At 35.2% G+C, this 14,939-nt stretch overlaps 1 protein-coding gene across 1 annotated transcript in view; it reads left to right on the top strand.

Moving 5' to 3' along the window:
* FBXL13 (F-box and leucine rich repeat protein 13) overlaps positions 1-14,939 on the top strand; it is a 72,645-nt gene that overhangs the window by 31,772 nt on the left and 25,934 nt on the right. Inside the window, exon 4 of the mRNA XM_083820957.1 lies at positions 8,420-8,546. Within this exon, the coding sequence (XP_083677083.1) occupies positions 8,420-8,546 (127 nt within the window). The remainder of the gene's footprint in view (positions 1-8,419; positions 8,547-14,939) is intronic.

Raw genomic sequence — 14,939 nt, 5'->3', positions numbered from 1 at the left:
GATTATACAACTAGAAAAGTTTGGTGAGAGGTTAAATTAGAAAGATGGAGATTTTCAAAGAAATTGACCTTTCTCTTGATGCCAAGATTTATGGCTTACTGATTTCCAGATGAACTATTTTGGCCCAAAGTATTTTAGAGCAGCCTATCAATTGCTGAAGTTAAGAACAGCTGGCTAAGAGATCACAAGGCACTGGGGAAAAATAAATTTGACCCGTTCATTTCTTGACGTGTTGCAGTGCTTGTGGGGATGTCAGAGAAGCTGTTGGCAGACATAGAGGCTTCACCAGTTTTCACCATCTGAGTTCCTCCTGCTCTGACTTCCTTGAGAGAATTCTCATTTTGGCAGCTACTGTCAAATTCTGGCATCTTCAGACATATCGAGCAGGAAAAGGGACCAGCATTTGAGAAGAAAATCTGAGCTGTGTTTATTAATTATCAAAGACGAAGACTCATTGTTTATATTTCCCGATTACAAACTTGTGTAACCATAGGATAAGGCACACATACACTATTCTGTATTTTTAAAATGTGATAGTTCAGGAGTATGTAAATATAAGCTTTTTTGGACAGTGGAATACTAAAAGAAAAATAGCATGTGGAGGCAAGCCATCAGTGCAATAAGCCAAACATCTGAAAGTATGTCACAATTTATTTTACCATTCTTGACAAATTTGGAAAAAAAAAATATTATAGTTCCTTGCACACCACAAGAGTACTTCCTCAATGCGGAACACTTATTTTCAAGTTCCTGCATTGACAATGTGTTGTTTGACAATAGTGGAATCACAGAAAAATGCTTCTTAAAACTCACTTCTGTGCTGCAGAGTGTTCTCTCTTGCAGGGTGGATTCCACAGAAACGATCTGTTCAGGGGGAGAAAGACAGAATTTAAAGCAGTCCTGTATGTGATAAGAAATAAGCCAAAAACTGAATCAAAATTATGTTTTCCTATTCTTTGGAATTAAGAAACTATATAAAAAGATTAAATTAATTTTGACATTCTTACAAACATTTAATCATTTCACTACATTTTTAAATCTGTGGGGACAGATCTTTACATGTGGTTTGCTCCATGTTTGTTTTGGTATAGTTTCATTTTAGATATCAGCATACAGTTAAGAAAAGAACAATAAACCAGTCATTTACATATCAGACTGAGAACTCCTCACAGAGAGGGATTTATGTTTTATATTGGATCATTGCATTCACTTCTGATATAGCACATGAAAAAAAAATATGTAAAAAACTATCTTACTGAGTCATGCAGAAAAAGTTGGTTTTGCAAAATTTTATAGCATCTTATAATAAATTTCAAAACATCCTGAATCCTCACAGTTCATCTGAATAAAGAGGTTAAAGAGGAACTTTATTCATCCAAAGCAAAGAATACAGTATTAAATTCCATGTGTGTCCTAATGGTGATTCTCTGGTGAGAACTCCAACAACACTGAAACTCCAAGTGAGTTGAGAAAGCAATTGTTTCACTAAAATGTGCATGAAATTTTGTATTCCTACCCCTAATCTCCAAGAGTGTCTTAAGTTTCATTGATAATCAACAGGGGCTTGGGTAAAGAAATTCAATATTAAGATGTTATTGTTACTGTAGTAAATTAAAATAAGGCAAATACCTATGATATTGCAACAGCATTTTAATGTTCACTAACTTAATTGAATCTTATCTGAATGCACGAAAACCGTTATCCAGCTTTAAGTTAAAAAGTGATTTAAGTGAAAAAAAATGAAACAATCAGTACAAGGGTATTATTATCTGCTTCAGTATAATTGTTTTTGGCTTGCATGGAGGAAAACACTAAATTGCTGCTATTTGTGGTATCAAATTGCTATGTTAAGCAAACAGTGTTTTTCCAAAGAGATTAAAAATCCTTTAGACTACAGTTAACATTTTGCAATCATTACTGAATTTCAGAAACAGATGTGCTACTTCTGTCCCTAAACATTGTTGAGTTTGATCTGATTACCTGCTAGATGCTGTCTATCCTTTTCAGAATGGGAATTCCACTTAACTTTAGGCACCTTACTGAAGGAAAATTACCTTAATTTGTCTGTATAACAGTTAGAGTATCTCACAAGAGAAACCTTTTCTGATATCCATAAAAAGCATACACATGCTTTTCTCTCCTTTATGCATTTATAGGAAGGTATCGACACAACACGCCATTTCAGATCTTTTAAGCTAGCATTGAAACAGCATATTGCTGCCTAATATTTCCTGGCTGTGTAGCCCTCCAGTTCCCTTCTTGTTCTTATCATTGAGAAACTTGCTCTTATGATCTTTTGAAGCTTTGGCTTGTTTCCTCAATGTTTCTTCTAGGATCATTTTTCATCCTACTGCAGCCTCTCATGGTCAAGTCATATCCAGAGACCTTCGTGCAAGATTGCTACTATCCTGGTATGAGGCCCATGTCTGACCACTGCAGGACCTGACATCTCTTGTAACCCTGTACATTTGAGAACTGCGAATTCAAACTCCAGGATTACTTGATGGAAATGGACTCTTCTCAGATTATTTTATTTTCCTGTCTGATGATAGATATTTGATAGCTAAAAGCCATTAATAGACCAGGTTCTTATATCACTTAAGACCATTTTTCTATTTTTTGACAGTCTGTTTAGAAGTCGTATCTTGCCCCTGCACTGGACTGCCCCCTCCACCCCTAAAATGTTGCTCTCTTACTTTCTTCAGCTATTTCTTGAAATATAGCTGTTTTCAGAGCAGCTGCTCCATGACAGACCTGGCCTTGAATACAAGCAGCTGACAGAGGGTAGTTGATTGGATTTGTATCGCCACGTGTTGTCTGCAGGCTGTTACAGACCACTGTAGGAAAAACATTGATGCTCCACTTGCATCCACAGTACTAAGAGTGTCACTTGAGCCACACTGTATTCCTCGTGTGTGGACATGAGACCTGCACAAATGCTTCAGGCCTGAGAACACATAAAGAGCAAGCCAACCTGGCTGTAAGTTAAAAGATGGGGCATTATGCCAGAAAAGAAAAGGCAGTCTGCCTTGACTGTAGCTTAAAGAGTCAGATAGTTAAGGAAAAACAAACAAACAAGCAAACAAAACACAGCCACCAAACCTCAGACACAAAAGGATCCAAATCGTTACGTTTCCAAAACCAAAAAGAGATGGAAACCCAGTGCATTAAACTCCTTGCTCAATGCTAGAGTGGAAGGAAAGCAGGTTTGACTCTTACTTCCACTGACAAGTAGTTGTGGGGAGCAGTCAAATGTGCTACAGAGGGTAGAGGTTGCAAGTGCAAGAACTGGAAGCATTTTCTAGTGCAATGTCACCATACTGTAGTGTGATGGATCAGTAGCTACTGCTTAGCTTCTGGCTTTCTTTCCTGTGACTACCTCCTGTCTGCTAAAGGTGTTCGCTGTCAGACAAAACATATGCCCTAAGTAAACCCAGTGCTTTACACTGCTGCTCCCCTTAACTTGGCAAATCAGGCAGCAGTTGGAGTCCCTCCCAGTACACTTCATCTTTGAAGTTTCCTCCTTTTGGATTCATGTCCCCATAGACCTTACTTGGTACCTAATAGTACATGCCAGACAGTTCTTTTGTGGATGTTTTCCAAGTGAATGACTCGCGTAGTACAAGGCCGGAGGCTGAGCTGCGCAAGATTGTTATTTGTGTCATAACTCTTCATGCAAAACACCTTCAACTTCTATAGTAAAGTAGCATTGCTTGACATTTTAATATTAACTAGAACTGACAATCTGTTTTGCCACATCCTTTTATTACTGCTGGGATATCCTCCCAATTCCAGTACTCTGGGAAACAGTGAGATCGCTACATGTGAATATCAAGGACAACCTTTTCTCATGTGGTTCGCATCCATGATATCTGTAGAACAAGTGGCTAAAAGGAAACTGTCCTGTCCTTTACACAGGATTTATATGTTAAAGGAGCTACTTTGTATGCCCAAGACCGAGCTGCCCAAAGATAATGAATATATGGAGAATTCCAGTTATTTATATAGTGCTCACAGTTTAGAAGTTACTATTAGAATGGGTTATAATAACTATTTATTCAAAATTGTAACATGCAGTAATGTATGCAGACTGTTTGCTGATCCTTTGTTATATGACAGCATAGGTATATGAATATTTTATTTCACCTTTTTCCCTTCAAAGGCTCTGGTTTAAAAATGTTGACAGATAATGCCTGTTGTGTTTCTTGACTCTCCACATCTTTCTGATCCAACTTTTAAAGCCCTTGCTGAATGTAAACTCGTTAAGGTCAGGATTGAAGGTTAGTATAATATTTCACAAAATTATTAGAATGATTTTGAAAATTCATCCACATCATTTGAAATCAGTAAGAATCTGTCAACTGATTTTACTGGATATTTGGATCAGGCCCCTAATGTATGTCAGATGTGTAACTTACGTCTTTATATATTTCAATGGGAAATGACCAAATTACTGATTTGCATTTCAAGTTGATAAGTAAATGCTGCCCATACATCAGGCTTATTCATATTGCTCGTTGCCAGAAGATAGATGTTGGTCTTAAGATGATTTCACAACTGAAGTATATTCATGTCCTGAGTGTAGCAGACAGCTTATCGCACCCAGTTTTCTGCAAAACATTCTAAAAGAATTTAAGTGAAGTTAATTATGCTCATCGTAAGTCCTATTAGCATATATTTCAATTTTAAAAATAAAGCCTTGCCATATTAATACATATATATTAATATTTTTTTAAAATTATACAAGTAGTTCTTTTTTCCTGTACCATGTTTTCAAAAAAACATTAATTATTACACCAGTTCAAACAAAAGACTCAACAGTAGACGTTATATTACTTAAAAGTTACGGCACATTTTAGTGCTGGAATAGGGCTTCGAAGAAGATGAAAATGATAACAAAAGACAATGCAAGAACTAGAGCTGTCTTAAAATTTGGCTATTGTTTACATTTGTGAATACTTTTTTTTTTTGTACATAGTCTGTTATGTTGTAGAGGAAGGATGTATTTGGTGTGAAGACTTTTCCATTTCAGATGTATCATGCATCAGTAAAAAAAAAAAAAAAGAACAAAGAAAGAGCTTCCAAAGTTGCACTCTTGTTCCCAGTTTTGTGGCACGGTAATAGTGTCAAGGGTGGGTGGGAAAAGGGAAGGCAAAATCTACATGTATTTCAAAATCAACAGACCTATAAAATAATACAAGGAAGCTAGAACTGCTGCTTCTCGTAACATTTCTGACATCATTTTAGGGATTAGTTTTAGGGATTCTGCTTTAATATGTGTCTAAGTACTTTTTGTGCCTGCTGATGCTGTGTAAAAATCTGATAACATTGCGTGCATAGATGCACTGAGAAGTGCTGGAGTAATACCATGACATCATGTTGGTAATTCAGTTGTGCAGATGGGACAGCTGCCTGAATTTTCTGGATTAACATTTAGAAGGCTGGATTTTCCAGTCTGTTGGCCAGACGGTTTCTTGGGCTGTGAGTGTGTTTGTACATGTTTCTACTACCTCTAACGCTAAAGAATTGCTGTATTGCATTAACAAAACTTTTAAAGCAATTATAAAGCTATTGTAAAACTCTGTATTTTGTTTTACTTACTTTTGCAGACATTTGTAAAAGTTTCAGCATTGCCAAAGTTATAGATTGTAACAAATCAAAACTTTGTAAAGAGTTTTCTTAAGAAAAGAAATATGAGACTACCAAAGGGGAAATCTTAGTGTTGTTGTTGTTGTTGTTGTTGTTATTTCTTTCTCTTATTTGGAGAGTATTTTCATATAAGAATTCACTCTGAATTAGAAACATTTAGCATTTATGACAGAAATCAAGGGAAGCAACATAATGGTAACAGGATCTTAAGAACAGATTTTGAAATGTTTAGTTTATAGGATGTTAAATCCTATCTTTATCGGTTTCCTATTTTTTCATTGACTTCTTAGTCTAAAAGTCTAACTTTTTCTAACTTTAGAGTCATATGGATTTATTTTATTTTATTTTATTTTGAGAAATGAATGGGACAGAAAGAGCAAATCTAACAATTCAGAATGCTTACTATTATAGGAAGTGTTTGACTACATATGAATAATGAAGAAAGAAACTGGTCATAATTATTAAAATTAAGAAACAATAGATATGAGTAAAAAGTTGGCTAAAAGTTGACACAGGCAATGCGGTGATTCACACCCTTGCCATATTTTCCCCATTTATGTTTGTCATCTTCATGTATGATAATCCAAGTGAAGCAGTGTGTGATCTGTGTTTTTATATGGTTCATCAGCTGACTGGAGAAACTTAGTATGTGTGTTCACTGCACAATTATTTCAGCAGTACTATTCTTACCTATGCTTTTTTTTTAGGACTTTGGGATTTGCAGTGATTGTTCTGCAACAAACTGTACAAGCCAAAATATGATTCTGTCCTAGAGAAATCTGGGATAGCTTGTTTGTCCATCAGGGAACACAGAAGAAATCTTGAACTTTAGCAGGAACCGAGCCTGCTGCAGTTCAAGAAGCGTTTGGACAACACTCTCAGACACATGGTCTGATTTTTGGGTGGTCCTTTGGGGATCCAGGAGTTGGACTCGATGATCCTTGCGGGTCCCTTCCAACTCAGGATATTCTGTGATTCTCTGAAATATCGTGAACGTATTGGAAAGCTAATTGTACAAGTAATGTTAAACGTGTCAAAGATATGAGCTGTATTGAACACTTACCCAAGTTGTAGTCAACACTCCAAGCCGCCCGGGTTGGCTGAAAGGTTTTCCATTTACCTAATCTTAATAACCTTTTAGTATATTATAAGTTAGACAGTTGTGCGTGTGACATGCAATTAAGTGAAATAATTCAAGAAATAGTTGAACTGTTCAGTCAGTGCACGTATAGCTACTACATACATATACATGTACTACCCCTGTATTTTGCTTCTGTGCTGAAATACCATTTCTCCTTTAAATAATTTTCTTTACTTAAATCAATAAAGATATTAATACCAAATATTATATCAATAACAAATATTACTCTGAAATGTTTAAACAGGTTTTGATATCTAGATATGTTTTCCAAGCTCTGTCTTTTGATATGCTTTCACATCTGAGAGACAGAACTGATGGAATTTCTCATGATCTCCAATAGACTTTTTCTCAGAAAGTTCTGGTTTTTAGCAGTTTAGCAGTTACAAAGAGTAGCATCTCCTAATCAAGCCATTAATTATTCTAAGATTTTTGGGAATTAAAAAGGTATTAAAAAATCAGTATTCATTTCTGTTTATCTACAATATAGACTGCTGAATTTAAATTAAATATTGAATTGCGTAGAACAGGAAAAATACATTCTATGAATATTGCTTACATTTCTCTTTTAAAATCAGTGATGGAGGTGTATAGCCATTGAAACAAAGGGGAAATCATCAATATTAATATGGAAACCTGAGAAGTCTTAATTCTAGGGAAAAAAAGTGCTTAAGTGGTTGTTGTCAGTGACAAAATTCATTTAGGTCACATTTTTGAAAACTCAGTAAATACTCATGCCTGCACAAACAAAAAGCACTCTGTTGCTAAACCTCTTCATTCCCCATTCAACAGAAGGAGTATTGGTATTGGCAATCAAACTACAAATTTTAAAGTTCAAGAGAAGATCGGAGTCAGTCTTTCCACTCATTACTAGATATCTCAGCAGGCCCCTTGGTAGGCTTTCATAACATTAGTTGTAAACAGTTATAGCATGCTTGCTGGTAAGTTAGGGAATGCCTTCTCTGTTTTATTGATGGAGTGTTGCCCCTAGGGCTCTGAACGTAGATGCAATCATTGTTTGCAATCATTTCTTAGGTCTTCTGTTTTGCTTATAAGAACACACTACGTACTGTGCTTACTTAGGAGGTAAAATTCAGTCATGCATGTATGCTCAGTGAGTGCTGATTTGAAGATCTTAGCAATGTCTACGTTTGCTTTGTACTATTATTTGCATTGTTGTAAGTGGGTGTGGTTACAGCCATAGAGTACTGAATTCTGTAGTTGCGGTGAACTTTGACGTTCCTGTGCAAGATATGACAGATTTGGAGACGGGGAAAAGTCAAGCATCAAACTCATTAATATATATATGAATTTGTAATATAGCTCCTTGATTTCCATATTTTCATTTAATTTTATTACTCTTCATGGTTTGAAACCTTTGGAATGCAAAACGTTATGAGTGTAGTCTCTGGAAGTGCTTACATAAGCCATATATCAAAAGTCTGATATAATCCCATGGGTATGGAGAGCTTATTTTCATAGGTCCCCTGAAAAAAACTTGGCAAGGGTTATGAGAAAAATGTACTTGTTATACTACATTTCTGTAACAGAAGTGAAAAGCCAACATTTCTGTTTTTCTTATTTATTTATTTATTTATTACTTATTGTCTAAATTATTATTATTTAATTTAGATGTCATCAACTGACCTACCTTAATCTACGTCACTGTGAAAATGTTACTGATGCTGGAATTGAAGCTTTGGGAAATACGTCGTCACTGATGTCCATTGATATCTCTGCAACCAACATCTCAGATATGGTATATATATGCAATAATTGTATATATGTATGCATATTATATATATATATAATTAAATGATAAACAATGTGCTTGCTATCTATTTAAGCTTTCAGAAAAAAATACAGTAAAATCCATTCATTTAATCTGCATGGATAAGAAGCAGTGGAGCTGCAATATCATTAAAACAGATTTTAGAATTGTGTAATACAATATTTGCCAATATACAGGCACTACCCAATAAAAGTTAATTCTCACACTGGATAGTTCTCAGATTTGAGAGAGAAACTGAAACTGATGAAAAGAGGAGGTTGGGTGTGTCTGAAACTGATCTGTAAAAAACGCTAAGCAGATTATTTTTTTTTTCTCCAAGATGATTAGGCCTGAGGAAAAACGAAAAACTGGTATTTTTAAATATTGAATTTGTAAAAATTACATTTTCCTTTAAATAGATTTATGGTGAAAAATGTTAGCTCTAACAGAGGCACAGATCTACACTGTGGTCCAGAAAATAATTGCTAGTGAAAGAATTACTAAGAAGGTATCTTCAAACTGTCAAGAAGCTAAGACTCTGGAAAGCAACATAGCAAGTGTGGGAGCCAGGTTAAACATAGCAGGCCTCCACATAAGATGTTCTTGGCAGGTCCTGCCTCGTGGGTAGGGTTTAGAGCCAGTTCTAGCTGTTACTTTTACTTTTAGGGCAAACTCTTCACTGAACACAGAAATCTAGGAGAAACATCATGATGAAAACTGTTGCTATACAGAATATTCACTCAGTTGCTGTTCAAGAAGAATTCTGACCAAGAACCTTATTGCTTGGTTCTAACACAGAATTTGTGCTAAAGTAATTAAAATACTTGTATCCATTATGGAGACCTAAAAATAAAATAAAATAAAATAAAATAAAATCCAGTACAATACAACACAATATTATGTCAAGTAAAGAGGGCTGGGAAATCCATGAAGATTTAATTTAATGTTGTTATTTTAAATATCACAATATTATACCTGAATGAAATATATAATTCCTAGAATTACAGTCCCACAGTGTTTCAACATAAATGTTTTCTTTCTCTTTGCTTCTCAGAATTAGTCTTCTAAAGTGCTGTATTTCTTCTTACTGTAGTTTTCACATAGCACAACCCTTGCCCTCGGCACTAATCCAAGCTGTTCTGCTTACACTGCATTTTTAAGACATTCCGTTTCCTCCTTCCCACAAGACAGATAAACTCACTCGGAAATTGACCATTTATCATTCCTGTAATTTCTGATCTGAATGCTAGTACAAGATAGAAAACTGGTATGGTTCTCACTGTTTGCTTTCTTTAAGTGTATGGCACTCGTGCATTTTCTAATGTTATAACATTTAAGCATTTAAAACATTAAATCTTAAATACATCTTCTAATCTTAAAACACGATTTGATGAAAAAGATCTTGCACTCTGCTTTGTAAAAAGCTACTATTTGTATGCTAATAAAGAGAAATTGTAAGGTTCATGTTCTTTCTTGTAGCCTGCACAGCAGATCTCTTGTTTTTGGTGTCTAGGTGAATGTGGTGTCTTTGTGAAACGTGTAGAATATGGAACATTGATCTGCATTACACAAGAGATGATTCCTTCTAGTTTTTCAAATGATGGCAAAATCATTCTGCCCATCTAAATAGAGCAGAATTTACTGTAATAAGGATGATATGTACTTAGGGGGAGGATAGGGGAAAAAAGATACAGTAGTCAGATTTTCTTACAGATTTGTACCTCATGTATAACTGCCTTACTTAAGATCTTAATCAAAATGGAGTTTATTTTCTTCTGTTGCTGTTGCCTTCCTCTTCTGTAGTTTCTCTGGTGCCAATAAGAGAAATGTCCCTGTTAAAGCCTGTCTTTCATTCAGGGAATTTTTTGCATTTGGAAGAAATATATCGACCCTTAGAATTGTACCTGACAAGAGAACTTGTTAGTACAGAAAAACACTGTAGACTCTTTGTAGACTCAAAGTAATGATAAAACATAGTGCTAATAAGAAATACACTGATAATCTCTCTCATATTTGTAGAAATTTACCATACTTGTCCTGAAACTAATAGTCAACAGAAAGACTGGAAAATGGATAAAAATAATCACTGCATGTATTCAGATTTCAGTATTGTATAGGAACTTATGCACAGAGAGTAATGCATAGAGAAACAATGTCTAGGCAAACTTCTAAACAGAACCTAGGATAAAGCAAGTAATTTCATCACATGCTTAAGTTTGTATGTATTCTTAAGTCTCTTGCTAAGTCAAAGACCATTCATTAATGAAAGCAAGTATCAACCAATGAAGAGGATAACATCTTCATGAATGTGAAGGACTGGTGGCATCCCAAAGACTTTGCTCTCCTTTTCTCACTAGGGCTTTGATTCTATATAATCATATAATATATAATATATATTCATATATAATACTCAACATTCAGTAAAATAAAACACAATTCCATTTAAAGTATTAATTTATTCACTCTGTTATTTTAGTGTGCCCTCTTCAAAGGAAAGAAAACACTTTAAAGAAAACCATTATTTCTTTTACAAGACTTAGAGTCCATTATGATGCTAAAAAGGAAGCATCTGATTTGCATCCTTCTCAGCTGTTTTTAGGGCGTTTCCTGAGCACTGCTGAGCAGTTCCTGCAGTATTGCCTCACCACACCTGCTCTTCTTTAAAAAAAAGTGAAACCTCATCTTCATTTCTCTTGTTTTCTCTTGGCAGGATGTCAAAATTAGCCTTATGTTTCTCCTGTCCTCCCGATATGCAGATAATAAACACTTCATGCAATCATAAGCCATCATCCTTCCATATAGGTTTTCCTTTAAAGAATATCAGTAAAATAACAACATGTGAATACATATACAGTCTATATATAATTCTCAGTTGTATTCATCTTTTTACATTTCTGAAAATGTTTCCTTCTTCATTCAAAATTGTTTTAAAAAAAAACAATGACATATTTCTAAGTCTCAAAACTTTTTTTTTAGTGGTGGGAAGGACACGGTTGTTCTGTTTTTGTCATTCTTGTACTAGAAATAGGTTTCTTAGAGTCATGAACACCTTAAAAGAGAGACTTAGCAATGAAATGATTTGCAAGCTCAGTTATAGATTAAAAAAAAAAATAAAATGACACCAAACAACACAATGACAGTACAAAAATGTACAGTTCCTTGAAAAAAATTACCTTTAAATTCTTTGTGAAAACTTTTTTTTTTTTTTTTCCTAGCTAGCCTTCCATCTCACATAGTTTTCCCTTACCTCTTGCTCTCCTAAAAACCCTGGAATATGGACCATAGATTTCTTGGTTTCAAATTGTTAGTATTGTGAACATTTTCGTGAAAGCATAGATGATACAGTAATCACAAATCATCTTGGATATTGTAGATATTCTAGTACATTCTATTCATCTAGATATTCTATTTACGTTATTTACAATATATGCAAGGTGGTTATGTTTCTATTACTGAGATGGAAACACTGGCATTTAGGGCCGAAACCTATTTGTCTTTCATATAAAAGCAGTCCCAGTGGAAATGCTTCCATGAATTAGAGAAGCAGTTTTAGTTATAAGATTTGTTCTCATGCTCTCCATATTTTTCATAAAATGTCTTAAACCTTCTCTGATGTTCTATATGACACAGCTTTGGCAGCTTTGCTCCAAGCCTGAGAGTCTGAAAGCATGCAGCTGCGTAGCGTTCCTCCTCGATCTGACACAAGCTGCTAATGCACACGGCCTGGACCACCCATCTACTTGGGACATAAAAAAAAAAACATTAAATATAGAAGTATTGGGACATTTGAAGAAAATGGCTTAAGCCAAACAGGATTTAGACAGTCAGAAAAAGCCTAACAAGGAATAAAAAAGGAATTGTTAAAGTAAATCAGTTGACTCCTGAGATATATAAACAATTTAAAAATGGAAAGAACTCTGGTACACTTCTAAAACCAAAAATTATAAGGAAATATGAAGTGTTAGAAGGAGTTTTCTGTCACAGTTTCTTCTCAATGGCTGTTATGCATGAAGTCTCTCTTGCAATGAACCTAAGGTCCCAGTCTCTCCTCTGACTGGCATGTCCCTGCAGGAATCGTGTGTGGCACCAAGTCATCAGTCACAAATTCTCTGCATGCTGGCTATGCAAAATTGCTCTTTAAAGTTGAGGGTAGTATATAAACAATTAGTTCTGCTTTCTTTTCTTATGTGTTTGTACTTAATGATTTTCAGATCCTGGCTGTTCCTGAAGGCCAGGCTGCAACAGAAATATCTACTAATATTTTAATAATAAGATTCTAAACAGACCACGGGGGAAAAATCATTTTGGCTTTACACAGTTATATAGAGTATTTTTTTTTTTGCACTGTGTGTTTTTTTTTTTGCAGTGGGATTCTGTATTTATGGTGTCTCGAATCCATAGCCTGGCTTTACATTTTGGTCTGTTAAAAAATTAGACCAGTAGGACTGAGGAAGAACCTTGCAAAGGTTAAGAGAAAAAATATTACCAGGGCTGATAGCTATAAGCAGCAACAGACTGCAAATGAATTAGCTGCATTTGATTTCCAAAGGAAAGGAAGTGACAAAACATGTCCCCAAGGCAGGGAGAAGGACATGCTAACATATTCATGCAAGCTCCAGATTCAGATGTTAGCAGTCCGGTTTTCCTGGGGGAATAGAGAAAGAGGATTTGGCCTGAAGACTTAGGAACTTAATTCTGTGTAGAAATAGGAAATGCACAGAGAGTCTCTGCAATCAGTGCCAGATGTGCTAACACCTTGACTTCCAACAAAAATCAGTAGGAATTAAAGGTAACCAGCCAAGTTGAAAACTGGGCTCAGTGGTTTTACAGGATATTTTGCTACAATGGAAGCCCTGTTGTCTGGACTTAGTATCAAGAAACATATTTCATGAGTTTTGATTTGGTCTAGTCACAAGTGGTTTTAGATACAGAAATTAAGTTTTATGGAATGTGTTATACACACAGTCATACAGGGAGATTTCTGCACTGCAATTAAAAAATGTCTTTACAGTTCCCCTAAGCAGGTCTGACCTACCTTTATATTAGCTCAGGTACTGGAAATAATATAGCTGCTTTGCTTAAGAACTTACCAGTTTTCCAGAAGGTGTTTGCTTATCTGAAACTGAATGTTGTTCTCCCACATATATCTTATTAGGGAAATGATACTGCAAGATATGGGTTACATTTTCATTTTCTACTAGGTGTTCGATGCATGAAACTGGTGGACTGTGGCTACTTTGTACAGAAATATAAGCGTTTTAGAGGATGGCCTGAGTCATTTCAAAATGGCTCACAAATGGAAGGTGGGAGCTACCTCTTAAGAAGAGCTGTCTTCCAGGATTGGAGTCACTTTGAGGTCAGCCTGTTTGATTTGGGGTATGAACAGGAAGAGACATCTGTGTATCTCTGGAACATAAAGACATAGATACTTTACAGATGCTGACCTTTAGGGTTACCAAGAGATGCGTGAATGGAAATCTCGGAAGCTGAAAATAATGTAGCACATGTTAGTAAGAGATGATACATTCATTGCAGTCTGCAGTTGAAAGGCATAGGGTTGCAGTTTGCAAATATAAATAATAAAGAATTGCTTTTTTGTATGCTACAGCCTCAGATGACTTTTGTCTCCAGCAAGTGAAGACCCTCACCATCTGGTACAGTAGATTCTTATTTTCTTATCAACAAAAACTGTGGTGAAATAATAATAAATGATGTTCTGCAAATGTTTGTAGGCCTCCCATAATGAATTAACTGAACAAAACATTTAAACAGAACAAAACTGTAAAATTCAGTTGCTTGAAAAAAACAGCTGCTGGGGAAGAATAAAATGTTTCTTTTAAAGTTGTTTTTTAAATGGAGACTGTAATAAACATGCTATACAAGACATGCAAGACAAAGTCTTCCCTTTCGCTATGGCAACAGAAGATTAATCCAAGATACATGGGAGATTTCTTTATGATAAAGAAGAAAGATGTTTTGGAAACCTACAGAGTAGGTGTCATAGTCTGCATGCTGTGTAGTGTCCGTTTTGCTAGTATATGTTTCCAGGAGTTCTGATGATACAATCATAGCTCTCGACATATTTTTTAAAAATGTCTGGAGGCTTAGTATAGAAGTCTCAGAAATAGGTCAGTATCCCAGATGGGAATCCCTGATGTTGTTTATCAGGGAATGCTACTGAATAAAACAGGAATTCTACTAAAAGTAGTCATAATTGGCTACTTTATGTTAACATATGCTACATATGTTAAATTAAAAACTAATAGTTTAAAAATTCATATAGATTAGACTTCCTGCACTGAACTTGTTTGAAGAGGTTTATTTTTGGAAACATCCAAGTTTCATTTTTTTTATGTGTGATTGGCAGCTCCTAATGACATT

This window comes from Anser anser (assembly GCF_964211835.1).
Source record: "Anser anser genome assembly, chromosome: 1".
NCBI classification, from domain to species: domain Eukaryota; kingdom Metazoa; phylum Chordata; class Aves; order Anseriformes; family Anatidae; genus Anser; species Anser anser.
The sequence above is the reverse complement of the archived record's forward strand: the minus strand, read 5'-3'. Positions and strand labels throughout refer to the sequence as shown.